Source organism: Marmota flaviventris, chromosome 18, assembly GCF_047511675.1.
Source record: "Marmota flaviventris isolate mMarFla1 chromosome 18, mMarFla1.hap1, whole genome shotgun sequence".
Classification (NCBI taxonomy): domain Eukaryota; kingdom Metazoa; phylum Chordata; class Mammalia; order Rodentia; family Sciuridae; genus Marmota; species Marmota flaviventris.
In genome coordinates, this window is record NC_092515.1 from 60,077,276 (window position 1) to 60,104,127 (window position 26,852).

At 61.4% G+C, this 26,852-nt stretch overlaps 1 protein-coding gene across 3 annotated transcripts in view; it reads left to right on the forward strand.

The window, feature by feature from the left end:
- Kiaa0513 (KIAA0513 ortholog) overlaps window positions 1-26,852 on the forward strand; it is a 51,205-nt gene that overhangs the window by 16,796 nt on the left and 7,557 nt on the right. For all 3 annotated transcript variants that reach the window (XM_027933100.3, XM_071604600.1, XM_027933101.3), the window contains 8 exons: window positions 13,500-13,964; window positions 15,982-16,081; window positions 16,773-16,846; window positions 19,823-19,893; window positions 21,906-22,101; window positions 22,705-22,745; window positions 23,276-23,354; window positions 25,010-25,087. In XM_027933100.3, coding sequence (XP_027788901.2) covers window positions 13,636-13,964; window positions 15,982-16,081; window positions 16,773-16,846; window positions 19,823-19,893; window positions 21,906-22,101; window positions 22,705-22,745; window positions 23,276-23,354; window positions 25,010-25,087 — 968 coding nt within the window. In that variant the 5' untranslated portion in view covers window positions 13,500-13,635. Of the gene's footprint in view, window positions 1-13,499; window positions 13,965-15,981; window positions 16,082-16,772; window positions 16,847-19,822; window positions 19,894-21,905; window positions 22,102-22,704; window positions 22,746-23,275; window positions 23,355-25,009; window positions 25,088-26,852 lie in introns of those variants that run through there.

Genomic DNA, 26,852 nt, shown 5'->3' on the forward strand with positions numbered 1-26,852 from the left:
AAGACCAGAAGGACAGAACACTCCTGGTCTGTAAGGAACGCTCAGGCCGTGTTAGAAAGGGCAAGGTGGAGACAGGGACAAAGATTTTTCTGAGAATGGTCTAATCGAGGAGTGTTGGTATCCGCGGTCACCTGCGTGCACGGCCTCCTGCCGCAGAGTCTGAGCTGGGGGGTAAAGGAGTGAGCGCGTTAGAAAGTGCACGTGCGCGTGCGTGTGCAAAGCTATTGTGGATGGATGGACGGATGAACAGATGGCTCTGGCTGGGCTGAGACCCTCTGAAGGAGGTGGCTCTTGGTACTGCCCACCCTCACCTCTGTCTACCTGCGGGCAGAGGAGCGATGCCCTGGGAAGTGGCCACTTGCCAGAGTGCCAGGCCCCTTGACTCTGGTCCTGAGTGTCCCCAGATGCCAAATAAGCACGGCATTTGGAGTCCCTGTGGCTCTCTGGTCACTGACAAGCTCTTCCTTGGTTGGTTCTGTCCTTGGGGTGACTGTGTAGGAAGGCAGGTGGGACTGCCACGTGGTGGCCTGGATCCTCTTCCCACGGTGGTAACCACAGGAACGGGACCATCTCACATCTCGGTTTTCAGTTTTCCCTTCATTCTTATTTAACATAGAAGTTTTTCGGATGTCACTTTGTCACTATCGTACTTTTATATTTCAGTGAAGTACCAGAATTAATGTGGCGAAGTTTAGTGTCTTCTTGTTGCACATTTAGGCTGTTTTGGTTTTTGCTATTATAAATCCTGGCGTGTTGAGGTGCCGGGGGCCGTCTGGGTCATCGCCATGGGACAGTAGCAGGTGGGCTTCTGAAATGTCATTAAACCTACTTCCGCATCATCAGGGAGGATTCCCAACAGCCACAGACGACCTGCAGAACACAGGAGGAGCAGGGTTTGGACTGGCCGGAGTCCTCCAGGGCAGCAGGCATGTGTCAGGAAGGGAAGAGAGCTGGACCGGCCTGGGCAGGGGCAGCCTGGGGCAAGCAGAGGGCTGTTGGTGCTGCAGCCGAGTGCTTTCAGGAGGCTGCTTCTGAATAGCAGCAGTGTCCCCTCTGCACTGGCCCCTGGAGAGCTGCGTGGGCAGCTCCAGATTGCAGAGCTCCTTGACTGCCGGCCAGAGATGACAGGTGTCCTGGGTAGGAGGACAGAGGGCTTCCCACGGCCTGCCAGGGACGCCTGCTCCCAGGAAGGCTAGCTGGTCTCTTCTCCCACAGGGACACAGATGTCCTCTGTGCATGGCTCTGTGCTCTGGCCCTTCTTTGGGCCATTGGGAACAGAGTGCCAAACCTGGAGGGAAGGGATGAAGCTCTTGTCCTGTGAGCCCCCCTCTTGCAAGCAGCCTGTGCCAGTTCAGTGACTGAGTGTGCTACCTCTGGTACAATGGTTGGGGCAATTTTCATTTATTTTGCCAAATTTCCCAAGAGGATGAAAGCCAACCCAGTCTGTCCAAATTGCATCCAGCTGTCTCCAGATTGTCAGCTGTGTCCTTTGTGAAAGAACTGCTGCTGTCCACCAAGGGAGGCCATGCCTGGCAGCGACCCCGGCGCTCTGTTAATATTGATGATTCCCGGGAAGGCTGCCTGCTTCTGCCTCCCTGCCCCGAGCTGGCGGCTCAGTTGTGATTGGGGACCCACCTGTGACAAATTCCACATGAGTACAGCGCAGGCTGCACCTCTGACGCCTCAGGGGGCCGGCTTTTGAGTTGGGGCTGGGCCTGTGTTCTGCTTCCTCTTCCCTGACCACTTGGGGCCAACGGAACTCTTGGATCCTTCTGGGTTTGGGCAAGGTATGGAGTGGGGCTTGTTCTGGAACCTTCTGTGCTGGAGCCGAGTGAAGGGAGGAGGCTCTAGGAGCGAGGCGACGCCCCCTGCTCCCAATCTGTACCAGGGCCCACGCACTGGAGCCACGTAAAAGAATGACCCAGCGAGGCCACAGTTGAGGTGCCTCTCGTGGGGAATCCAGCCCTCTCATTCTCCTGTGGGTTGGGGACAAGCACGTGGTCCTTAGCTCTTCTTTCCTGTGAACCGGGGACCATTTTAGAGGTTTCCTTCTTTCCGGAGGTCATGAACTAGGAGCTGGCTTCAGGTGTGACCATGTGACGTTCACAGAGAGGAAATCTGCATGAAGCTTCTGAAAGTGTTCCCTCGGAGGAAACGGAAGCCCGCGAGGCCCACGGCCCTCCCTGGGATCAACCTGTGAGCAAGCAGCTGTCCGCTTCCACTTCCGGCTCTCCCGAAGGAGAGTGCAGGACGGTCCCCGTCAGGGGCGCCGTGCCCTGCTGCAGCGCCCAATCTGCCTGGTGGCCCGAGTGAAGTTTCCTGGGTGACTCTGCGATGTGATCTAGACGCCCTCGCGGCGCAGCTGGGCTTGACTTTGGTGTGGTGGACACGTTCCGGATGCTCCAGTGCGTGGGCCCTGGTACAGGATGACACTCTCCTTTTGTCCTTTTGAAAGTCTCACAGGTGTGTATTTAATTAAAATGTCTTCGAAAGATTTTCTCTTTTTCCTTTTTTCTTAAGTGGCGACTCCAAAGCTCTGGACTTCAGGGTTAGGGTCACCCGGTGTGCGGATCCTTGGGCCGCGGGTGGTACCCGAGGCATGCATGTAGGAAGGGAAGTCACTCGTCCCTCCCGGGACCTGAGCAGGACGTGCGCGGCACGTGTGACCGGCAGAAGCAGAGCTGCGCCCAGTCGTCACTCTGGTTTTGGGTCAAGGGCTTCGGTCAGTGCATTAAAGGTCACTTCAGAGCTGGTGGCCGGTGTTAGCATCAAACCAGAATGTCACACTCCTGCTCTCCTCATTTTGGGGCTGCTCCAGGGCAGAAATCGTGCTGTCTCCACAGCATGCCTGGCGCACAGCTGTGCTCAGCAAATTCCAGCCAGTGAGTGAACTTCCCATAGCGAGGTCCGCTGCTGGGGTCCACCAAAGCCTTCGTGGTCCTGAGCCTGTGTCCTCTGTCAGCCACCCTCTGGGCTCTCTGTGCCCTGGGCTCCATCAACATGCTATTTGCATTCACATCTGAATAGTTGATGCAGGTGTGGGCCGGATCCTAGAGTCCGCTGTGGGGCTTGAGTCTTCCCGCTGACCGGGTCAAGGGGTCCCCAGCAGCCTCCATCAGGCCAAGGCCGGGAGAACTGATGCTTGATGCACTACTGAGAGCTCACAGCTGCTGCTCAACTATCTCAGTTTGTTCTCAGATTTTGTTCTATCCTTTTTGAAAGCACAAGCTTCAGAACTGCAAGAGGTAGATTGTTACCATGTGTCGCTCTTGTCCATAATTGTTACCATGTGTCGCTCTTGTCCATACAGAGAGGGAAACAGCAGCGTCGCTGGTTAAATGTCCCTTAAGCTTCCTCACCTGCAGAGCCCCGTCTGCACAGGTGTCTCAGTGCGGGCAGAGCAGTGGGTGTGACCACAGGACTAGTCCGTCCTCCCCAGACTTGCTCCCAGGGACACCCCCCTTCCCCTTTGGGAAGGACATGGGGACTCTGTGACATTCTGCATCCTGTGGTGGGTGGAGGTCACGTGGTCACTTTATGATCACTCAGGGAGCAGGTGATTATGATGGATGCAATTTTTGTATTTATTTATTTATTTGTGTGTTTGAGTAGAACGGAGGGCTGTTGGGTGCCCACCTGTAATCCCAGCTACCTGGGAGGGGGTTGAGGCCGAAAGATCACAAGTTAGATGGCTTTAGCTCAGAGAGACCCCTGTTGCAAAATAATAAAAAGAGTTGGGGGTGTTTAAAGAAAAGGGGGGCTGCTCCCATCGATGACACCAGCCCGTGCTGGCTGTGGGGGCGATGGCAGGACCTGGTTTCCAAGCTCTTACAGCGAGGAGAAAGACTTGGTACCTTTTAGGGCAGTGGAAAGTGCTTATGAATGCACTTGACCCCACGTGCTCAGCTGTGTTTTTCTGTCTTGTCCTTGAAGCTGTCATGAGCTGGTCCAGTACTTTCTAAATCCCAGAGCACTGTTTCTGTGTTCCTGGTCTCTGAGGCCACCTCGCACACCAGCTCCTGAGCTCGGTCCTCACTGCCCCCCTTTCTGGGCCTCAGGGAGCCCCTCAGGACCTCTTTCTAGGTATCTACCTGGATCTGCTTCTTAGAACCTGCCATCTCCCCCTTGAGCCCACAGTTCCCCCTCTTCTCACCCCCCCAACCTGTCACGCTGATTCCCTCTGGGACAAGACAGAGAGGCTCAGAACCTCTGCAGAGGCTCAGCTGGGCTGCAGTGTGCTGGGCACAGGCTCATCTCAGTCTCCTCCCCTGGTGTGACCCTGGCCCGTGCCCCCCCAGGCTGCTCTCTGCACAGGGCTCAGGCACCATGGGCACGTTCTCCTCCAGAACAGCTTCTGTTCCTCGCATCCCTGCCTCCCCCTGTCCCCAGCCCCTCCGGCCCTCAGGGTCAGCCCTGCCGCTGGGCCCTCCCTGCGCTCTGGGTGGTTCTGTGCTGTGTGTGCGTCTGGCTCACGACCCCCAAGCCCACTTCCAGCCCAGACCCTCCCAGCAGCTCCAGGCGTCAGTTCACTGTCCACTCGACGGGCACGTCCTGCAGGCACCTGGGACTCGGGAGAGCTGGGTGTGCTGTGGAGGACGGCGTGAGCTCCTGCGCCCAGGATGCTGAACATGGACCCCTAACTGCCACCCGCACCCCGGACCCTTGCCTGCCCCTCCCACTCTCGGCCCCTTGTGACCAGTGGTGTTGAAAGCTCCCCTATGAGGCCACCTCTGAGCAGTGCCCGTCACGGCTCTCTGGGGCAGCCTGGAAGCCTCTGGTTTCCGTTCAGGACAAGACAGTGAGCGATGAAGTTGCTCAGGAGGCACTGTGTAGCGCCTGATGTGCCACACCACAGGTAGCAGCCAAAGGGTCGCAAGAGTGTCCAGGGCCCACCCTGGGGCAAATGCCCCGGCCTTCCCGGTACTGACGCCCCCTGCCCATCCCTACCCCAGGACCTGCCCAGCCCTGCAGATGCCATCCCTGCTCCCCCAGGAGTCTCCTTCCATTGGGTGAGCCCCTGGCCACTTCTGAGCCACCTCTCCCCTAACCCTTGGTCCCCATCATGGTGGGGCCCCCTCTGTCCATTGCCCAGGCGTTTAGATCATCGGCTGGCCCTGCTGGGACGGGCTCCTTCCGAGGCTGGGCTGCGGGTCATGCTCCTTCACGTCTTGCTCTGCACACTGCAGAAGGCACTGTCACCGTGAGTGCTGGGGGGGACTGTTGAACAGGCTCCTCTGCTGGGTCCCACCGCAGGCCCACGGAGGCCAGAGTTGTGCCCTCTCGGCCCCCTGCAGGCTGGCAGAGCGGCTCCGTGCCAGTGCCTGTGCACGTCACTGAACCAGAGATCGTCAGGACCCTGGAGCCTTTTCTCCCTCCAGCGACAGGACACAGGCAGCAGGACATCCCGACAGTCCTACTCACACTGCCTTCCTCCGTCCAGTGCACAGAGGCCGTGGGAGGAAGCGTGAGCTCACAGGGGCCGGGTAGGAAGTGCCGCAGCCAGCTCCCCAAACTGACGCTGTGCAGCGGGGCCGCGAGGACGCACTCACCCCTGAACCTGGACCGAGGGTTTTGGCAGTGTTCTCCGAGCTGCCCTCTTGCAGCGCCAGGTCCTGCAGCAAAGACAACAGGGAAGCCTCCCGACCGCAGGAACTTCCGAGGATGAGGGTCATCCTAACACCGAGCACCTGGGCCACAAAGGGCACTGAACACTCCTACCAAATGCCACTCAAATGTGCCAGGAAGCAGACCGCCCTGCGTGGGCCGGAGTGCCTACCCTCCTGGGGGATGGGTGCGGGCCTCTACTGTGTCCTCCTCTGGGAACTTGCATTTGTCTTCACAGGGCAGGGCCGTGCATGAGAACATCCCCACCCACGTCCAGATGCCGCTGTGTCCAGGTCACAGGCCAGGCTCCGACCCTGGCTGCTGTGCGTGCAGGCCCTGTTCAGCTATGGGGTCGGTTTGCAGCACCCGGGCTCTCTCCCGCAGACCCCAGCCTGCGATGGAAGCCCTTCTGAGAAGCCCTTCTGAGCCCTCCGGCCCTCGAGGATGAGGCACCCCACAGACGTCCGTCAGGTCTGTGTGTCAGGAGGCCTTATCTCCACGCAGAGCAAGCTCCAAGCTAACACCTGCACCAGATGGGTACCACACAACCTCCAGACTGTGGAGAGTTGGTCAAAGAAACGTTGGCCTCGCATCTCTGCCCCGCGCCCCACCCCCCGTGTGAACCTTGTGAGAGACTTGTCATTATGGTAATTGGTGTCCTCACATGGGGACCTTCTGACAACTGCGTTTCCACGTTCAGCATCTGGGGAAAGTGTCTCTGCAGGCGGATTCCCCAGGACCAAAGGACCGGAGAGCCCACATGCCCCCTGCTGTGGCTGCAGGACCGGCCCCTCTGCAGGAATGAGCTGTGTGACCCACTGGTCTGTGAGCTGCCCTCAGCAGCTGGGCGCAGCTGTCTGACCATGCTGACATCTAAAAGGACGTCCGGGACACTCACTGTGACTTGGCATGTTTCGCTTCATTGGAACGACAGCTGCCTCACAGCCCTGGACGGACAGACCTCCCTTCCAGGTTGGAGGCCGACTCACCCCTCTCAGAGCCCGTGGTGTGGAGCTGAGCTGTTTGTCGGGAGCTTCGGGCCGAGCGGGGCGCTCCCGGCAGGGCAGATGGCGTCCTGTGGTCTCAGGTGCGAGAGGTTCTGGTGCCAGGGGGGCCTGTTTCCATGTGCCTCTCCAGGGACTGCCATCCGGCCAGGGCCATGTGGCCGGGCTCAGGGCCTCCGTTAGGCACCTGCCTCACAGCCGAGCCTGGGCCAGGCCACGGGTTCTTAGGTCAGGAAGGTGTGAGGGGCAGTTGTGGGCACAACTGAGAGTCAGCCAGCGCAGCAAAAAGAGCTCCTGCCCCGCGAGCAGTCCCCACCCACCCGCAGCCCGAGACGCCGAGGCTCAGGTGCGGCGAGCGCTGTGCACAGGGGAGGCCGAGGGCCCCGAGGAACCCCGCAGCCTACGTTTTCCTCCAGCGTCCACAGCGGTGGCCTCGTCCTGGGTGGCTGCACTGAGCCGCTGTTCCAGGAGGCCGAATGCCCTCCTCCCTCTCTAGCTATTTCAGGCGAGGCCCAGTTTTCCTGGAAACCGGTTATTATTTTGTTGGTCTAGCAGCTGAGCAAACACAGATAACAATGATCTAGTAATCGATCGGGTGCACTTGTCTCAAGACAGCGCAGAAACCGGAAGTCGAGGCCAGGCTGCCGCTTCGCCTGATTTCTGCCTGGGACTCAGACCTACCCAGAGGTCAGGTTGCCACAGAGGGGCTATGAGGGAAGCAGAGGAGACTCCATTCAAAGGGCTTCACCTGCAAGACGTGGATGCCCGGGAGAAAGAGCCGCCGGCTAGATGCAAAATACAGATCCTCGGTAAAAACCTGCTCCCAGACAGAGGCAGCGGGGACACTGATGGAGTTGGGTTCCCATCTGCTTCCAGCCCCTCTGGAAATGCACAGACCCTGCCACTCTGCGGGAGCCTGGACTTCAACAGCCAGCGGGCACAGGCTGGCTGGACGCCAGAGCTTGGGTGGTAGGGGGGGGGGCCTGACCCCATGGGCCCTGGGCTAGAGCCACCCCCACTTCCACCGGGCCTCAGGGCCTCAGCTGTGGTTTTCTGGCGCCCCTGGGCTAAACCAGTACCTGAAAGTCCAGACTTCACAAGCCTTCTCCACCTAGCAACACTCCAGCCATTGGTATTCACTTCCAGCTGCCACTGTGACTGGCTGCTGTGTACTTAGTGGCTTTGAATGGCACACATTGAATGCTTTTACGATTCTGGGGGTCATAAGTTCAGAACCCTCCCACTGGGCGAAAGTGGAGGTGCCGGCAGGGTTCCTTCCTGCAGGGGCGGGCAGGGAGAATCCCTTTCCCTGTCTTTCTGGGCTCTGGCAGCCACTGCCCATGCCCCCAGTCGTGGCCCCTTCCTCCACCCTCAGAGCCAGCAGCATGGCCCCGTACATCTCCTTCCCTGACTCTGACCCTCCCAGCCCCTGATGAGCACTCTCTAGGAGACTTGGGGCCACCTACAGCCCAGTGCAGGCTCCCCATCTCAGGGTCCTTAACCACATCTGCAAAGTCCCCTTTTGCCACGTACAGTAATACAGTCGCAGGTCCTGGGGGCCAGGATGCAGGCAGCTTGGAATCACCGTTCACCATTTGAAAAGAGAATTTCCCAAAGGGAAAATATTCTTATTTCATTACCAGCTGCAGTTTCTTATGGACAGGTCACCTGTGCTTACTGGGCTCCGATTCCACCCTGGAGTCAGCCTCCGTCGGCCACTCTCCCTGTCCCACAGTGATGTGGCTGATATATTTGCTTTTTGTCATGGTGAAGCTCTGGAGCCAAGGAGGTGGCTCCAGAAGACAGTGGGGTGCCCTAATCTGACCATGCCACCCAAGGTGCCATCAGACCCACAGGCTGCAGTGGAGCTCCTCACACGAGCCCCACACCCCCACCCCGAATTCCTCACCAGAGCCGTTCAGAATTAAGTGGTCTTAGACGTCCTTGTCCCCTCTCCTGCCTGCCATGCGCTGCCTGGCCCAGAGGGCTTCAGCTGCCCCTCCAGCCGGGAGGACGCCATCAACGCTGTCTGCAGAGCTCTTCCAGGACTTCCCGCACTGCTCCCCACTGGGCTCCTGACGATCCTGCTCGTTGGGGGACACAGATGGCCTCATCTCCCAGCTGAGGGGAGCTGAGCTTCCCGTCTGGCTAGCAGTGGGGCTCCTCTGGCCAGATGCCTCAGAGGTAGGGGAGGAAGTGAGGCCCCTCAGGGACCCAGGTGGCCTCTGGGCCCAGCTCCCACCTGCACCAGGAACCTGCCCTCCACACCTGGACTCTGAGAGCCAGCTGAGGGCAGGTGTCAAACCCACACCTGTGTGTCACTACAGAGGGACTTTGGGTAGGTGACTGGTATGTCACCAGCCTTACTGTGCCCCCCGGTGACCAGCAATCTTGCCTCGAGGAACGTGTCCTGGAGAGCACTCACATGAGACCCACGGGGCTGGCCAACACGGGGATCAGGACATTGGGTTTGCGGCTGGCCTGTCTCCATGTGCTGTTATTTCTGTGTGGACGTGGCCCTGCCTGACCCTGCCCTGCCTCCCACCTTGACTCAGGGCAGTTTCAGGGAGAGACAACCACTGGCCTGTGAGCATGGTGGCCCCCTCCATGTGTCACTGCCCAGGGAGCTGGGCACTCTCTCCTCTTAGCAGGAGGGGCAGCCCCTGTGCTGGTCCGTGGAGATGGGGGCGGGTTTCTTGGGGTCTGGGGCAAGGGCTGGGTTGCACAAGGTTCCGATTCTCCCCAGGGAGCCCTGCCTCGCTGATTGCTCAAGGCCACCCGCTAGAGAAGTCGCAGCCCGGTCACTCTGGGGTGCTGAGGAAATCAGAGTTTGTGCAAACCCAGCAGGGGATGTGGCTGAGCCAGGGTGCTGCTCTAGAACCGCGGTTCCGGTTCCTCCCGGGGCCGGACAGCGGCTGGGAAAGGGCTGCTGGGAGGGGGTTGTGGGCAGGCAGGAGCCTTTCCTCAGACTCGGACCCCCAGCCCCTTTGGCCCCTGCCCCTCAGGCCCCGGTCCCCTCTGGCCCCTGCCCCCTCTGGCCTCTGCCCCTCTGGCCCCTGCCCCTCTGGCCCTGGTCTCCTCTGGCCCCTGCCCCCTCTGGCCCCAGCCCCTCTAGCCCCTGCCCCTCTGGCCCTGGTCTCCTCTGGCCCCTGACCCCTCTGGCCTCTGCCCCTCTGGCCCTGGTCTCCTCTGGTCCCTGCCCCCTCTGGCCTCTGCCCCTCTGGCCCCTGCCCCTCTGGCCCTGGTCTCCTCTGGCCCCGGTCCCCTCTGGCCCTGGTCTCCTCTGGTCCCTGCCCCCTCTGGCCCCTGCCCCTCTGGCCCCGGTCTCCTCTGGCCCCTGCCCCCTCTGGCCCCTGGCCCCCTCTAGCCCCTGCCCCTCAGGCCCCAGTCTCCTCTGGCCCCTGGCCCTCCTGCCCCTGCCCCCTCTGGCCCCTGCCCCTTGGGCCCCTGCCCCCTCTGGCTGTCCCCATTCAAGCACTGCACTTATGTCCCTCCCCACACCCTGAGCACTGTGCAGGCCCCCCCATGGCCAGCAAGGCCTCTCATGGCCTCTTTTCCCTGAGCAGCTGCCCTGCAGCGCTCTACCCTCAGGCCTGGTGCGGGCTCTTCCCTGGGCCAGGAGTCCTCCTTCTCAGGATGACCCTCCCTCCCCCAACTCAGAGGCCAGAGGGCCACCTCACACCCGGACAGTCACCTCGAGAGCATGTCCACAGCACCCAGAGCCTGAAGCTCTGTTAGGTTTTTCCTTTTAACAGTACCTTCCCCAGTATGCACACTCACACACACTCACACACTCACTTACACACACTTATATACACACATACACTCATAGACACACACACATACACACACTCATAGACACACACACACACACACACACACTCACATATACTCACACTCTCACACACACATACTCACATACACACACACTTATATACACACATTCACACACTCATACACACACTCACTTACACACACTTATATACACACACTCACATATATACACACATACTTATACACACACATACTCACATACACACACATACACACATACTCACACACAAACACACACACACATACACACTCACTTATATACACACATACACACACACTCACACACAACACACACACACATACTCATACACACTTATAAACTCACACACTCACTTATATACACATATATACACACACATATATACACACATACTCTCATACACACACACTCAGTTATACACACATATACTCTCTCTCTCTCTCTCTCACACACACACACCCACACACACACACACACACACGACCTGACGAGGAGTCACCTGGGCTCTATTCCTAGCTCCTCACATGGTAGTGGCTCGTCACAGGTGTGCGTAAAGGGCCGTGGACGAGGGCTGGTTGTAGACTCCTGGGGCCTTTGAAGTGACGGTGGCACGTCAGCCTCACGTCAGCCTCACGTCAGCCTCACTTCTGCACAGGAGATCCACAGTGCGTCAGGAGGGCCACGTCCACTGTCTACAGGCTTAAGAGTCCCCTGTGACTGGAAACCCAGTTTCTCGGGGTCTGGGGACCAGAAGGAGCTCTCGAGTCCCCCTGTACGTAGAAGAAGGCAAACTGGTGGGACTGGGACCCACAGACGAGGCTATTTTTTGGCTGGCATGTTTGGAATAAATCGAGTCACCACTGTTGGAGAATCGGAAGCTTCATGTGGTGGGTTTCAGCTCTCCTTAGGAAACTCCAAAGGCTCTGAACCACTGGGCCTGCATGTCTGCAGGTAGCTCCCAGCTGGCTCTGGTCATCCCTGCTGGGCCACTTCTGTGCCCTCCAGCCATCCCGACGGGTCCGTTAGGTCAGCATGTGAGAGTGCCAGTCATCTCGTCCTCCCTGGCTCCGGCATACGGCTGGCCTTCTGTTCCTTGAGAGGAGAGACCCCCGCTGAGGGTCCCGGTCAGGGTGGGCTGCAGAGCAAGCTGCCCCACAAAGAGCCTCTGGCCCCTGGGCTTCCTCTCACTGTGTGCCTCCTGTACTTTTGTCAGCTGCTTCCTGAGCCAGTGGAGGAGGCACCGGGCAGCTTGGGTGTCTGGGGAGGACCGACTCGAGGACTCCGCAGGCTTGGAAGTGGCTCCGTAGCTGTTTGCGCTGCCACCTCCCTGGCCGCTTAGCAGGGCTCCCTTTCTCTCAGAGTCTTTGCTGCCTGCTGATGGGGTGAGAATGAGCAGAAGAGGGTGCTTGCCCGGTGCCCGTGCGGTCCTGCTCGCCCAGGGTGTGCGTCAGTGTCACTGTAGTGAAACGAAGCGCCTATCACTTCAGCATCCCTAGCTGAGCAGGGCTGGCGTCCAGTGGGCATTGAACAAGTGCCAACTGCAGGGTCCCTTGCTCACTTAACTTGAAGCAAACGTCTTCCTGCCTGTGTCATACCTGGCTGTACTATTGCATTGAATTGTTAGAATTTACTCCGCATTTTGCTTTATACATTTCATTTCATTTCCATTTACTGTTCTTTGGATAGAGAACACAGTCCGCACAAGGACTCCAGACATCTGACCCAGCCTTGCTGTTTCAGAGGCGGAGACCGCGGCTCAGAGCAGCCTCCTGGCCTGGGGAGAGGGGCCGGGCACAGCCTAGTCCCACATCCCACGCTCTGAGGTTTAACTGCTGCCTGCTGAGCTTACAGAGCCCTGTCCCTGTCCTGGCCTACAAAGCTCTCTTGAACTGAGCTCTGCAGCTCTCTCTTTTTGGACAGAGACGGGCTCGGTGGGGCTCCACTGGCATGTGTTCATTGCCACTGTGGTGGCCAGAGCCAGCCATTCTGTCTTTTTGACTCAGGGTACTTAAAAACCCCATGGGCAGGGAGCGTGGAGGGATCCAGTATGAGTGCACGAGTATTGAGCTCCTAGGAGGCAGGAGGGGCCTCGTGATAGCCAGCTGCCCTCAGCAATATGCTGACCCAGTGCCCGTGGAAGCCTGTCCTGGGGGTGTGGCCTGCCAGGGATGCGGAGAGGCTGCAGAGGTGCTGTCCCCAGGAGGGCTGCCTCTCCTCGCCGTCTGCCCTCAGCCCGGGCACTCCTGGATGAGCAGTGGGGGACCTGGCTGGGAGTCTAGCCCTGGAGCCACCCCGTGTGACCCGAGCCACCTGCTCCCTGCCCCCATGAGCTTGTTCATTCCTTCAGCAAACTACCACGAGCACCTCTTTGGTCAGGGTCCACCCTGGGAAGAAGTAGAAATGAGTCGAAATGAAATGCAGGCGAGCTGTGGGGCAGAGAGGAGTCCGCAGTTAATTTTGAACAGTGGAGGGAAGCTTCTCAGAAGCCGAACCTCGTGGTCCGATTCTCGTGGAATCCTGGAGTGGCCTTGGGGAGTGGCAGGGGGTGCAGAACCCAGGGACCAGAGGAGTCGTCCGTTTCTAGCAGCCGCAGCCCAGGGAGAGGAGCTGGACAGAGCAGGCGAGCTCAGGAACCATCGGAGGGCCTGAGGGCGTGCGGAGGGAGGGATGAGGAGGAGCCTGGGGAGTCTGGGGCTTGGCCAGGTGCCTGCCCAGCACGAGGCTGTTCCCTGGTGACCCACTCCAGCTCAGGTGGGTGCTTCCATGGCCGGCCGTGGCCTTGGTCTGCTGTGCGGGGGTGGGAAGGGGCAGAAGGTGCTTTCCTTGAAAGCCCAGAGGAGCTTTTGCGCGGCCGGAGGAGCCCTGATTGCTGGTGTTTATTTGCGGGGTGTTACCGAGTGCCCACCGCCTGCCTGTCGTGCGGCGGCTGTTTAACAGTGCCAAGGACCGTGGCTGCAGGGGCCTCGCGGTTCTGCAAACGAGACACCTGTCCTAACTTGCGAACGTGGGCCTTGTGGTGACCGAATCTCCCGGGCGGCTGCCTGTGCTGAGTCTGTTTCCATCTGTTTCCCCCGCAGATGCCCTAAGGCCACTGAGCTGCTCAGAGGGCTGCCGTGGTGGCCCGCAGCTCCCAGGCCACCTGCATGTACGTGGCAGGCTCCTGCTGACACACCTGGAAAGCCACCTTGGGTTCCTCAACAACCCGCCCAGGCCATGGAGGCCCCCGAGGTCCCCGTGGGCTCCCTGGTTGACTTTGGGACGGAGCCGCCCACCGCCCCTCCCCTGGAGGCAGCGCCCTCAACACTGCAGGACGGGGATGGCTCCCTGGGGGACGCTGCCTCAGAGAGCGAGACCACCGAGTCCGCGGACAGCGAGAACGACATGGGCGAGTCGCCCTCACACCCGTCCTGGGACCAGGACCGCCGCTCCTCCTCCAACGAGTCCTTCTCCTCCGGCCAGAGCGCCGAGTCGGCCCAGGACGAGGACGCCCTGGCACTGCGGGAGTTCATGCGTGGCTACGTGGAGAAGGTCTTCTCAGGAGGGTAGGCCGCGACGGTCAGCCTGGCTCTGCCACCAGGCTCGGGGACGTGCCTTCTGCTCTAGGCTCGGCCTCCTCCCAGGGACCTCGTGGGGCTGGTGCAGCGGCTCTCAGTCCCCCGGGGCTGCGGTCAGGTCATGAGGGAGCCTCTCAGGGACACCCAAGCCCAGGCCCCACCCTGAAATAGTCCCACCAGCTGCCAAGGCCAGCCCACCACGTGCAGGGCCCTGGGAGATGCCGGAGGGCCCAAGGGCAGCCATTCCGGCCTCATCCAGCTCCGTCCCCTCCCTGTCCAGCCCCTGGCCCCTGCTCATCCAGTCCTGTCAGCACCGGGCAGAGCTGTAGTGGACCGTCCATCCTCACTTCCCCTTAGTGTCCTCACTCACCTCCCACCTTGTGAACGCCTCCGTGGGCATTCCAGGCAGGACAGGACTGTCCGTGCTACCTTCAGTGGCCTCTTATTGTGTGGGCAGCACCCCGTGGCCGGTCAGATGGCGGGAAACTGCACGGGTCCTCTGTAATCCCGATGTGCTCTGCCAATTGCTGGTCCTCTCGTTCCAGAGTTTTCTCTGTGCTTCCCAAGTCAGGTTTGGGGAGGGGCTGCTCTGTGGGGTCACCACTTCCCGTTCTGCCAGCCCTGCCTCTCCGCTGAGTCCACGGGGAGTCGTGGAGCCTGGTGCTGAGTGGTTTCAAGGCCCTTCCTGTTGACGGTCTCATCGGGGCCGTGGTTGGCAGGCGGCTGCGTTGCTTGCTGGGATCGCACGGGTGGCAAGTGTCCAATACCGCGTCTTATTCTGCCTCCTGGGGAGCGCAGGGGGTGGCTGACTCCTGAGCAGCTGCTCTGCAGGGTCCCTCTGGGCGCCTCTGTTGGAGGAGCGAGCTGAGGGCGCGGCAGCAGGAGCGCCAGGCTCTGGAGGGCCTCCAGCTCTGCCCTCTCATGGCGCTTCGGGCCGCAGCCAGGCAGGGAGCCCCCGTCCTGCCGGTTCCGGGCGGTGGAGGTTGATTTTCAGCATCCAGAGCAGCACCCCTAACCCTGCTGGGTGTGGGCCTGTGGGCCAGCTGCCCCGCAGCGCCTGGGCTGGCACAGGTGCCGTCTGGGCCCCCAGCCCCTCTGAGGGAGAGCTCCCTTCCAACAAGGTCTGGGGACGACTCGCCCACACACGGGAGTGTGAGAGTGCCCGCTTGAGGGACCCTTGTCCAGGCTCAGCAGCAGCAATGAGAACCATGGCTTGGTGACACTCCGAGAGCCAGGTCTGCTACCATGCTACCAGGCTCCAGCCTCCCGTCTGAGCGGCAGGGAGGACTCAGATGACCCTTCACATGTAGGCCAGCCTCAGCGTCCTCTGTGCTTTGAGAAGGAAAGAGTCATGCGATGATCCAACGTCTAACTGTCTAGAGATGCGTCTGTGTTCCCGGGAGCACCGAGCTGTGGCTCCCCACTTAATTTGTCTGACAACACTGAAACCAGCCTCCTCTGCACACACCTAGAAAAGGGAGCCAGCCCTGAGGTCCACTTGCCAGGGAGGCCAGTCTATGTCGGCAGCAGCTCGTCAGCACGTGAACCCCGTCCCACAGCCGGTCACGTGCGTCTTCAAGAGCATTCCCCAGGTCACTGCAGATAGCTGGTGAATTCCCGTTTTATCTGGTAATTGGGGGTCAACGAGACCGAGATATTTTCTTACAAACCCCTAAATAAACGCACGTCACATGACCCATCCACCTCCTGCCTTCATCTTCATTTTTGGGTCTTTAAATCTGAGGAAGAGTATTGGCTGCTCCCCAAAAGAACCAAGAGCTCTCAGGGTCCTGTCCTCACGGGGGCTCAGAGGGCAGGGGACAGAAGGCGCTGTGGAACCAGGAGACCTGGTGGACTCTGAATCTCGGCCCGCAGGCCGGGTGGATTCTCTCAGCCAGGCCTCCCCAGGGGTGCGGGAGGGGAGGCCCCAGGTGGGAGGCCGGCCCACGGCTCCCGGCTCTTCCTGCCCGAGCACTGACGTTGCTTCACTCTGCCTTCTCTTCAGGGAGGACTTGGATCAGGAGGAGAAGGCCAAGTTCGGGGAGTACTGCAGCAGCCAGGATGGGAAAGGCCGCGAGTGGTTTGCTCGATACGTGAGCGCCCAGGTGAGCTGGGGAGTCGGGGACCCGCCCAGGGAAGGGCAGGGCACACTGGGCTGCACTCTGGGGAAGAGGGGAGGGAATCGCCCCACGCAACATGGACCGGGGTGTCATGAGAAGGGCCATGTGGGGCAGTGCGAATGGCCAGGGCGCGTGTGACGCCCGCCCTGGGGGAGAGGGAGAAACTCACGCCCGCGAGGTTGAGAGCGTTCTTGTAAAGCCGAGCACGAGGGCTCTGGGCATGAGTATCTTTTATTGAATAACCCACAGTGCTCAGTTTTGCCAAAGAGAATCTATCCAAGATAGAGGTATTAACAAAGCTCAAAAAAGAACCAAATTTATTAAGTCTCCAATAGGTTGATTTTTCATTTCTTCTAAGTATTTTTTAATCACAAATAAGGCATTCTTCATTAAAAAAAAAATCAGGAAATGCAAAAGAACCTAATTACCCACAAATCCAGACCCAGCCAGTGCTGCCATCTGGGGCTTGTCCCTCGGTGTTTCCCACCTGGGTGTGAGCGTGGGGAGTTGCTTTCAACCCCTGGGCAGAGGCAGGCAGGCCCTCTGCACCCTGAGGGCCAGGCTCTGTGGGCCGCACCCTGCAGGGTCCTGGCAGCGGGAGGGCGGCTGCGATTAGAGACAGTGTGGCAGGACTGCCCGGGTGGCCAGCCCCTGACTGCCTGCCCTCTCTGCACAGCGCTGCAACTCCAAGTGCGTGTCGGAGCCGACCTTCTACCGGCTGGTGCAGTCCTTCGCGGTGGTGCTGTTCGAGTAAGTGGCCGCCCCCGGTGAGGGGCCAGTGTGAGTCATGGCCGTGCTGGGCACGAGCTGGCAGCTCTTCTGCTGTTCCCCGCGTCAGCCAGGAGTCACGGCCAGGTCTCCCGGCAGCAGAGCTGGTCAGCAACTAGAGGGCTACCCAGCGGGGCACGAGCGGGCCCTCCCTGTGCCCTCCCCTCCCCCGTGCCCTGGAGGTCCCCACGTCCCACCGTGAAGCATTTCCAATAGTCACCTCACGGGCCAGGCGCCCTGCTGGATGGTGGGGGGCCTCCTGCTGCCTGTGAGCCGGAGAGGTGCGGCTGGAGCTGCATCCGCAGAAGGCCGGGGACATGACGGGTGCCGAGGCAGGGCTGCCACACCACGTGCCACCCGGGCTCCTTCCCACGCCATGGCAAGATGGCCAGACCCACTTTGTGCTTTTGGCCTTGAATCAGAGCAAGCGAAGTTCAAGAGGGAGGGACACTTCTCTGCTCCACTGGCCCCGACCTCCTGGGCAGCTGGAGAGGAGGGGCTTGGAGGGCAAGGGCGAGGGGACCCTTTGGGGCCTGTCAGCACCCTGCCCATCACCTCCAGGACGCCTTGAGGCTGGGGCCCCGTGTGCCCTCCAGGTCCTGGCTTCTCCCTCCACCCCTGCCCCACATCACCAAGCCCATTGGCCCTTCTGGGCCCCAAGGGCTGCCCTCCTTTGCTCCTGCTCCCCTCTCCGCAGAGGGCGGCTGCTCGGGCCTTCCTCCCCCGCCCCTCTCCTGGGCCCTCCCCTGCTGCACTTGCCCAGCCTCTCCAGGCCTCATGGGGGCTGGGGCTGGGGCTGGGAGGGGAGGGTTGAGGGGCCTCGTGGAGGGCGTCAGGGAAATGCACCGCAGCAGCACAGGCCAGCAGCAGGGCGTCAGGGAAATGCACCGCAGCAGCACAGGCCAGCAGCGTGTGCAGCAGGCGCCGCGGGGTCTCCGGGGCAACGCGTCTCCACGCGCGGCCGTCTGCAGGTGCAGGTGGCGTCAGGGACCCTGGGCTGGCAGACTCCACTGGTCCACGTGGCCCTGTGGTCTGTTGAGTTTTAGTTTATGAGCATCTTCAACACCCACTCTGTCCTCTGCTCACCGTCTTTTTTTTTAAATATTCACTTTTTAGGGTTTTTTTTTAGGTGGACACGATGACTTTATTTTTATGTGGTGCTGAGAATCGAACCCAGGGCCTCATGTCTGCTAGGCAAGCCCTCTGCCACTTGAGCCACATCCCCAGCCCTGCTCACCGTCTTTTATAGTTTTATTAATCGTTCTTTAAATTGATTAATTTGTTCAAATATTTTTTAAAGGAACAGAAATGACCCTCAGTCCTACCCCCCAGGTGGCTTCTGTTGACCTGCTGTCATCCTCTCTTTTTTCCAAAGTGGGAACAGAACCCAGGGCTGCCTCCCCACTAAGCTACATCCCCATCCCCAGCTCTTTTTATTGTCTATTTTGAGACAGGATCTAAGTAAGTTGCTGGGGCTGGCCTCAAACCTGTGGTCCTCCTGCCTCAGCCTCCCAAGTGCCTGGAGTCGCAGGCCTGCACCTGCACCACCACACCCAGCTTGGCCTTTTGCCTTTCTTTCTGGTGCTGGGACTGAACCCAGGGCCTGGTGCATGTGAAGCAAGCCCTGTACCAACTGAGCCGTATCCCAGCCCTGGGCTTGGTTTAAAGGTGATAATCGTGCAAAGTTAAAGACCACAGAGGGCTGGGCACAGTGGTACAGGCCTGAAATCCCAGGTCCTCCACAGGCTGGGGCAGGAGGGTCCCAAGTGTGAGGGCAGCCTCGGCCACTTAGCAAGACCATGTCCTAAAATAAAAAGTAAAAAGGGCTGGGGCTGGGGCTCGCGGAGTACCTCTAGGTTCAATCCCCAGAACCCCAACAAATAAACAAACAAACAACCCAAAAAACCCAGCCAACAGGAAGGAAAGGCCTGGCGGGGGACAGAAGGGAACTGAGAGGCCCAGGGGCAAGGCCGCCCCCTGGTGGCTGCTGTCTTGGCTTCTCCCCTGGGAACGTGGGGAGCAGGCACAGTGGGTGGATGCCCTTCCTCCCAGGCGTTGCTGTCACACACAGCTGTGTCCGCAGCGGCACTGACATCCGTGTGGCAGTTGTGCAGGAGTGTGCGTGGCCGCAGCCAGCACCCTGCGGATGGCTGTTTACGTTGCTCCTGGTCCCCTCGTCCCCAGCATGCTGGCAGCAACATTAAGCCTCCGCAGCCATGACAGAGTCGCTGCTGCGGCCGACAGGCTCGCTCCGCACCCCTTCTCCCGATTGCTGGATGGCATGGCTCCGCGCAGTTCAGGTGGACGTGCGCCGGCCAGTCTCCATGTGCAGTAGGAACGACCCTCTGCGTTTGCGGAACATTGATCCTATTCAAGTTTCTTTTCCATAAAGATTAAATTTGCTTTATAGCAAGGGACAGGAGGAGTAGCTATCCACACACCCCAGTGTCCCCGGCCAGGGGCTTCAGCAAGGAACTCTGTCTCGGGCCCCACCCAGGCCCATGGAGTCAGGCCTGGGGGCCAGCAGCCCGCTCTCAAGCGCCCTCCAGGGATCCAGTGCTCCTGGCATCTGAGCCTCCGATGTGGGGACATCCCGTGACTCTGCTGACTCCTGAGCCGCAGAGGCTGGTTTGGACTGAAGCTGGAGGCTGCCCTTGGTCCCTTTTCTGCTCCTGTGTGCTGAGCTCAGTGGACCCTGACTTTCCTGTTTAAAGTGACGCAGGCCAGGCTGAGGTCCAGAAACGCCTCTGGGTCCAGGGTCAGGCCCGGGCTCAGGCTGTGTGCCTGTAGGGAACTCCTAATTGGACCCGAGGGGTCATTTTTGTCACCTGTCTGGTGGCAGTGCCTAGGGAGTGAGGTGCTAATGTGCGCGTTGCGGAGTGTCTGGGCTGGTCAGTGAACTTGCGCTGAGGCCAGGGGGAGCGCTCCTCTCGCCGCCGACCCTGCCTCTCATTTCAGGTGTCATCAGATGGATGACTTCGGACCTGCCAAGAACCTCATGACCATGTGCTTCACCTACTACCACCTGGGTGAGACGGGGGCTCGGCCTGGGCAGAGTGCCAACCTGGAAAGCTGAGACCTGTCAACTGCCCATGCGGTCGCTCAGAAAGGAAAGCCCGGGCCTCCAGGAGCCGGCAGGGGACTCCTGAGAGGGGGGTGGCCGCACTGTGGTCGGGCTGGCTGTCCCCGGAGCGCGGCAGGAATCCCACAGTGGAGCAGGAACACTGGGCCTGAGGGTCTCAGCTTTATGTTTCAGCAAATTATGACGCAGCATGGGCTGTCGGGAGGGGAGCAGCCGGGGCCCGGGGCTGGAGGAGTTGGGGGTGCTGAGCTGTGAGGGCTCTTCTGGCCCGTTGCATTGCAAGTTTCTGCATGCTGGAGCTTGGGGGCCCCCGCTGAGCTGCGTGGGCTGCGACAGGCTGCTCTGCCCTGTGAGTGTGGTGCTGGGACCCGTTGGGGAGGGTGGGGCAGGCTGAGCACGGCCTCCCTCCCTCCAAACCAAGAGCCGCCTCCTGCAGCACAGGGCCTTCCCTTGGGCAGGCTCCTGGTCCTCCTGCCCCCACAGACCACTCTCTCCATGCCCCATGGTCAGTTGACAGGACACCACCGGGCAGGCCCCAGACGCCAGGCCTTTGGCCCAGGTGGAAGGTCCTCCATCTCAAAGCCCAGGCTCAGAGCTCCTTCAACTAGTGGAGGACCCAGCCCTGACCTGGGAGGGTGCCTCGGCCTGAGGGTCACTTTGGCCTGGACGGTGCCGGGCCTGCAGCCTGCTGCTGCCCTAAGCAGGGTGCTGTGCGTGCCCTTGGTGCACACTCCTCCGGCCTTCTCTTCCATCCCTGTGCACCGTCACACGCCTGGCCAGGTGCCCTGGAGTCCGCTCTGACCCTCCACTGTCCTCAGGGCCCAGAGAGGACCTCTCTTTCCTCTCTCTCACCTCACACTCTGCCCACTGCCACAGTCAGGGTTCCTGCCATGCACCCGAGCCCCCTGTGTGAGTCTCTCCCTCCTTCCGGTCTCCTCCTGCTCCTCCTCCTCTTCCTCCTCCTCCTCCTCCTGCTCCTCCTCCCCTTCCTCCTGCTTCCCCTCCTCCTCGTCCTCCTCCTCCTGCTCCTCCCCCCCTCCTCCTGCTCCCCCCCCTCCTCCTGTCCCCCTTCCCTCCTGCTCCTCCTCCTACTATTAGTCCCCCTCCTCCCCCCCCTCCTCCTCTTCCTCCTCCTCCTCCTCCCCCTCCTCCTCCTCCCCTTCCTCCTGCTCCCCCTCCTCCTCCTGTCCCCCTCCTCTTGCACCCCCCTCCTCCTGCTCCTCTTCCCCTTCCTCCTGCTGCTCCTCCTCCTCCTGTTCCCCCTTCCCTACTGCTCCTCCTGCTCCTCTTCCTCCTCCTCCTTCTCCTCCTTCTGCTCCTCCTCCCCTTCCTCCTGCTGCTCCTCCTCCTCCTGTTCCCCCTTCCCTATTGCTCCTCCTGCTCCTCTTCCTCCTCCTCCTTCTCCTCCTCCTGCTCCTCCTCCCCTTCCTCCTGCTGCTCCTCCTCCTCCTTCTCCTCCTTCTGCTCCTCCACCTCTCTTGCTCCCCCTCCTCCTCCTGCCTCCCCTGCTCCTCCTCCTTCTTCTACCACCAGGACTTGAACCCAGGGGCACTTTACACTGAGCTACCCCCCAGCCTTTGTCATTTTTATTTTGAGACAGGGTCTGGTAGTTGCTTAGGGCCTCACTAAGTCGCTGAGGCTTGTCTTGAACTTGTGATCCTCCTGCCTCAGCCTCTGGGGTTACAGGCATGGCCACCCTGCACAGCTTTCTGGTTCTATGGGGGTGACTCCTGCTGTCTCCTTCCTCTCTCCTAGTTCTTGGCCGACTCCCTGGTAGTTGCATAGGGACCGTCCTCAGAGGGAAGAGCAGCCCCTTCCTTGTCCAGCCGCCCTGTCAGGGAGACTGAGGATGTGCTCTCCCACCACCCAGGCTGCCCCTGTGTGCCCAGGGGCTCCTTTCTGGCCCTCAGCCATTTGGGCTGTGCCCACCTGCTTCTCACTGCCCCCTCCTCTCTCTAGGCAAGCCGCACCAGCTCCCCTCCGAGCCCAGGGAGAAGCCCGCGGGCAGCATCGACTCCTACCTGAAGTCCGCCAACAGCTGGCTGGCAGAGAAGAAGGACATTGCCGAGCGGCTGCTGAAGAACACGGAGAACGTGAAGGGCTTCTTTGGGGGGCTGGAGACCAAGCTGAAGGGACCCCTGGTCAGGAAGAATGAGTGAGTGTCCTGCGTCGAGGCCTCGTGCCTGGGAGACAGAGGCAGGGCCCCTGTCCAGCCTTCGCCATCTCGGGTCCTGTACTGCTCCTGAGGAGCGCAGCGCTGCCCAGTGTGACTGTCCACTCTGCAGAGCTCAGGGATGTCCTGGCAGTGTACTTCAGGGACCAGGAGGAGCATGGGCAGCTGAGGGTTGGCCGCAGGGACATCACACACCTGTCCCTGCTTGCTCCTCCCCGGCAGTGAGTGGGGTTCACGGAACACAGGGCAGCCACGGGACTGGACAGAAACTCGAGGCCCTGGAGGACGGGAGGGGTGGTTGCAGGCGCCCAGGCTGAGACACACACAGGAAGGGCACGTCCCCACCAGGAGCCACCACCACAGAGGCCCCTGACCGCCCCCGGCTCGGTGCAGGTGGCATGGTCTCATCCCGCCGGGCCACACAGTTCAGGGCAGAGACCACAGCCCGGAGCCGCCTCCGCTCCACATTCCCAGGGCCCAGCCGCGGACGGGACCTTGATTCCATGAGTGTCTTTTCAGCAAACCGCTGAATGCCCACAGCCTCTCACCAATGGGAGTGGTTTGACTGTGATCTTTCTTCCTCAGGGAAGATGAGAACAAGCCCAAGGACAAGCAGCCCAAGACTGGTGAGTAGCGCCCCTGGAGCTGCTGGGGAGGCGGGGCCTGGAGGGGCGGGGCCCAGTGGGAGGCGGGGCCTAGTCGGAGGCGGGGCCTGAGGGAGGAGGGGCCTTGGTGGAGAGGGGAGGGGCAGGGCCTAGAGGAGGGGACACTGGGGTGAGGCTTGGGGCCGGGTCCTGGGACAGGACTAAAGGGTTGGGGCCTGCACCGACCTTGTAACCCAGACCCCTGCAGGGGTCTGAACCCACCCACCGTTGAGGGGCAGCAGGAAGCAGCAGCAGTAAATCCCAGGGGCTTAACTGGGTCCCCCAGGAGCCGGCCTTAGGGTCCCTGCCTGGTCTATTTTCCTATGAATTTCTGAGGAAGGGCCACTTCTCTAAGGAGTAGGCAGAAACCAAAGTCCCTAACTCCAGGGACTCTAGCGCATTCCTGGGAGGGGTGGCCCCTGTGTGTTTCCATGGCCTTTTGGGGGAGGGGCTGTGGTGGCTGCTGACACCTGCCCAAGGCTCTGCCCTCAGCCTCTCTCGTCGTCCTGCAGTGACCGTGTTCAGCCCCGAGGACGAGCAGAAGGGGGAGAAGATCTACCTGTACACACACCTGAACCAGCAGCCCATCTGGTAAGGCGCCTGGCTGGAGGGCAGTGCCCCCTCTGATGGCCTCTGCGTGCTGGACTGTGGCTCAGGAGAGGGGGAGTGAGAGCTCACACACGCCAGACGCCGAGCGAGGGAGGGCCGCACTAGGCCGCAGACGGCCTCCCCGCGGTGTCCTCTCCTCTGGGCCCTGCCCCCTCCCCTCCCCACTAAGGGGGTGCAGAGCGCTGCGGGCCGGGGTTCCTTTATGGGCTGATGGAGGCAGGAGCCGCGACGGCTGAGCACGCGACGGGGGCTGTGGTGGACGTTTCGTGTCACCGTATTTTGTTCAGTGTGGCCAGGGCCAGGCTGCACCGGCCAGGCCGTGCTCTGTCCGCTGTAGAGGGCGAGTCCCACTCCACACTCGCACGAGTCCAGTCGGCCTGGCGTGGCTTCCTCGTGTCCCCACCAGGGTGGGCTGTGGTCTGCGGTGGGCAGTGTCCAGGTAGAAACCCTGAAGAGCTGGGCCCAGTGAAGGCCGCCAGGTCCAGGTGTCGCCTGTGGAAGGCTTGCGTAGCTCTCCCGGGACCAGGGTGGCCGCTCAGCCCCAGCTGCAGGCACGTTTCCCTCCCTGTCCTCTCTTACGCTCACGAGAGTGACCACAGTGCTGCTGGGACGCCAGCTGCTGGGACTTGAGCTGAGACCTCCCTGCCCAGGTGTTCTGTTCCAGGGCCACGCCCCGGTGGTCAGGGGATGAGGTCCTCCCGGGTAGTCGCTGGCACGGCCCTGAGCCCTCTGAGGTGCCCAGAGGCATGTCTTATCCTCTGGCTAGTGAGGTCCAAAACCTGGAGGTGTCAGACATGGGCCCTCCCTCAAAGGTCACTGTTCGGCTGCAGTAGAACTTCCCACACAGCCCTGTGAGGGGTGCGGAACCCAGGGCAGAGGCCTAGACAGGGACTTTGGGGGACACCCCCATCGGGCTGGACCTGAGCCCCCCCAGGCAGCAGAGCAGGGGAGAGGCTGGACCTGGCCAGGTGGCACCTTGACGGACGGGACTCTGCCGGGCCTGGGCCTTGCTGCTGTGTTGTCTGGACGGGGCAGATGCGTCCATGAGGGACCAGGTGGCAGATCTTTAGATTTCGTGGGCTGCGTGCTCTCCACCGCCACCACAGCCAGGCCCTGTAGCTCTGTCAGTGAGTAGCCGGGTGACCTTCATCCATAGAAAGAGGCGGGGCCTCCTGTGGCCAGGTGCCGCCTGTGCCGCCCTGTGCCGCCCTGTGCCATCTGTGCCGCCTGTGCCACCCCGACCTTCCCGGGAAGACGTCCCGTCCCCGTGCCTGCCTTGTGCAAGGCGCATCCCTGCTGATTCCCTTTTGTGTCGTGAGACCCTGTTCTGTGGAAGAGCTGGACCCCGTGTCCTCTTGGAGCCTCACCAGGAGGCAGAGAGGACACAGCAGCCTGAAGCTGCACCCCAGGTCCCCAGGCCACCTGACTTCACGCCCCACAGCAGCTCCGCGGGCCCCCCGGCCCATTCCGGCCTCCTCTCTCAGGAAGAGGCAGCATCAGGAGCCCCGGGGACCCCCAGCGCCCCCTTCTCAGCTCTGCCTCCCTCCCAGAGCTGCACAGGCACCGGGCGCCCAGCTTCCCCACCAGGTGGCAAGACGCTGGGTGGAACTGTCGGTGCCAACTGTGTCTCCCCGCAGGCACACGCTGAGGTTCTGGAACGCAGCCTTTTTTGACGCCGTCCACTGTGAGAGGAGAAAGCGCTCTCCCACCACCAGGTAGGAGCCAAGTGTGGTCCACTCTCCTGGGAAAGAGGACGGGGCAGCTCTAGTCGCATTTTCTGAAGAGGAGAGCAGAGGAGTGGCCGGGCTGCTGGCCTCTGTCCTCCCTGCCCGGCCTGTAGCCCGCCCACTGCCGGAGGCCCGTGCTCTGCTTCGAGGGGGATGCTCAGCCTGCATGAGTGCTTCTGTCCTGGGACCCTGGCATGACTGGCCCGAACCTCCCCGAAATGCACACGCCCTCGGAATGAGGCCTTCAGGACCCCCACCCACCCTGCTGCTCGCTCTGCGGGTCCGGACCCTGGGGACAAGCTGCGGTGACAGGGTCCCGGGTGGAGGGTGGCCACCACCCTGACTCTGGAAGAGCACCTTCTGCTGCCAGCTCACCCTGTGCTGACGGTGACCTGCCCCTCAGAGGGCCCGAGAAACACGAGGAAGTGCAGGGTGAAGGTCGGTGCTGACTCACCCCCAGGGACAGAGCCCCTGCTCCCCCTGGCTGGACACTGACTCCCCAGGGGACAGAGCCCCTGCTCCCCCTGGCTGGACACTGACTCCCCAGGGACAGAGCCCCTGCTCCCCCTGGCTGGACACTGACTCCCCAGGGGACAGAGCCCCTGCTCCTCCTGGCTGGACACTGACTCCCCAGGGGACAGAGCCCCTGCTCCCCCTGGCTGGACACTGACTCCCCAGGGACAGAGCCCCTGCTCCCCCTGGCTGGACACTGACTCCCCAGGGACAGAGCCCCTGCTCCCCCTGGCTGGACAGTGACTCCCCAGGGACAGAGCCCCTGCTCCCCCTGGCTGGACACTGACTCCCCAGGGACAGAGCCCCTGCTCCCCCTGGCTGGACACTGACTCCCCAGGGACAGAGCCCCTGCTCCCCCTGGCTGGACACTGACTCCCCAGGGACAGAGCCCCTGCTTCCCCTGGCTGGACACTGACTCCCCAGGGACAGAGCCCCTGCTCCCCCTGGCTGGACACTGACTCCCCAGGGACAGAGCCCCTGCTCCCCCTGGCTGGACACTGACTCCCCAGGGACAGAGCCCCTGCTCCCCCTGGCTGGACACTGACTCCCCAGGGACAGAGCCCCTGCTCCCCCTGGCTGGACACTGACTCCCCAGGGACAGAGCCCCTGCTCCCCCTGGCTGGACACTGACTCCCCAGGGACAGAGCCCCTGCTCCCCCTGGCTGGACACTGACTCCCCAGGGACAGAGCCCCTGCTCCCCCTGGCTGGACACTGACTCCCCAGGGACAGAGCCCCTGCTCCCCCTTGCTAGAACAAGAGAAAGCTGCCGCCCACTGTGCAGCCCCCACACGGAGGGGCAGCGGTCCAGGGAGGACAGGCCAGGTCTGGTGCCCTGAGTGGCGCCCCAGTCGCATGGCTTCAGACTCTGGGTCTCTCGGAGCTCTGATCCCTTGTTAATGAAGCCAGTCCCCTCCTGTCACTGCGGGGGCCCACACCTCCCGGGAGGAGAGGAGCCAGAGGTGTCTGTGTGGAGACCAGTCAGTGGGCACTGAACCCTCTGTGCAGGGACAGCTGACCCTGGCGGGGAGCAGGGTGCCGCCTCGGCCCTGGCAGTCCGTGGCTGCCTCCTGGGGGCAGAGGGAGCATGGGGGGCCCTGACCCTGACGCTGCCCGCGGGCACCAGGGAGCCTCTGCTCTGCTGAGGGGCTGAAGGAAAGGCCGGCGCGCCCAGGGGTGGGCCTCGCCTCTAGCTTAGCTCTCTGCCAGGAAGTGGCCTGTCCCGGCGTCCTGTCCTCCTGC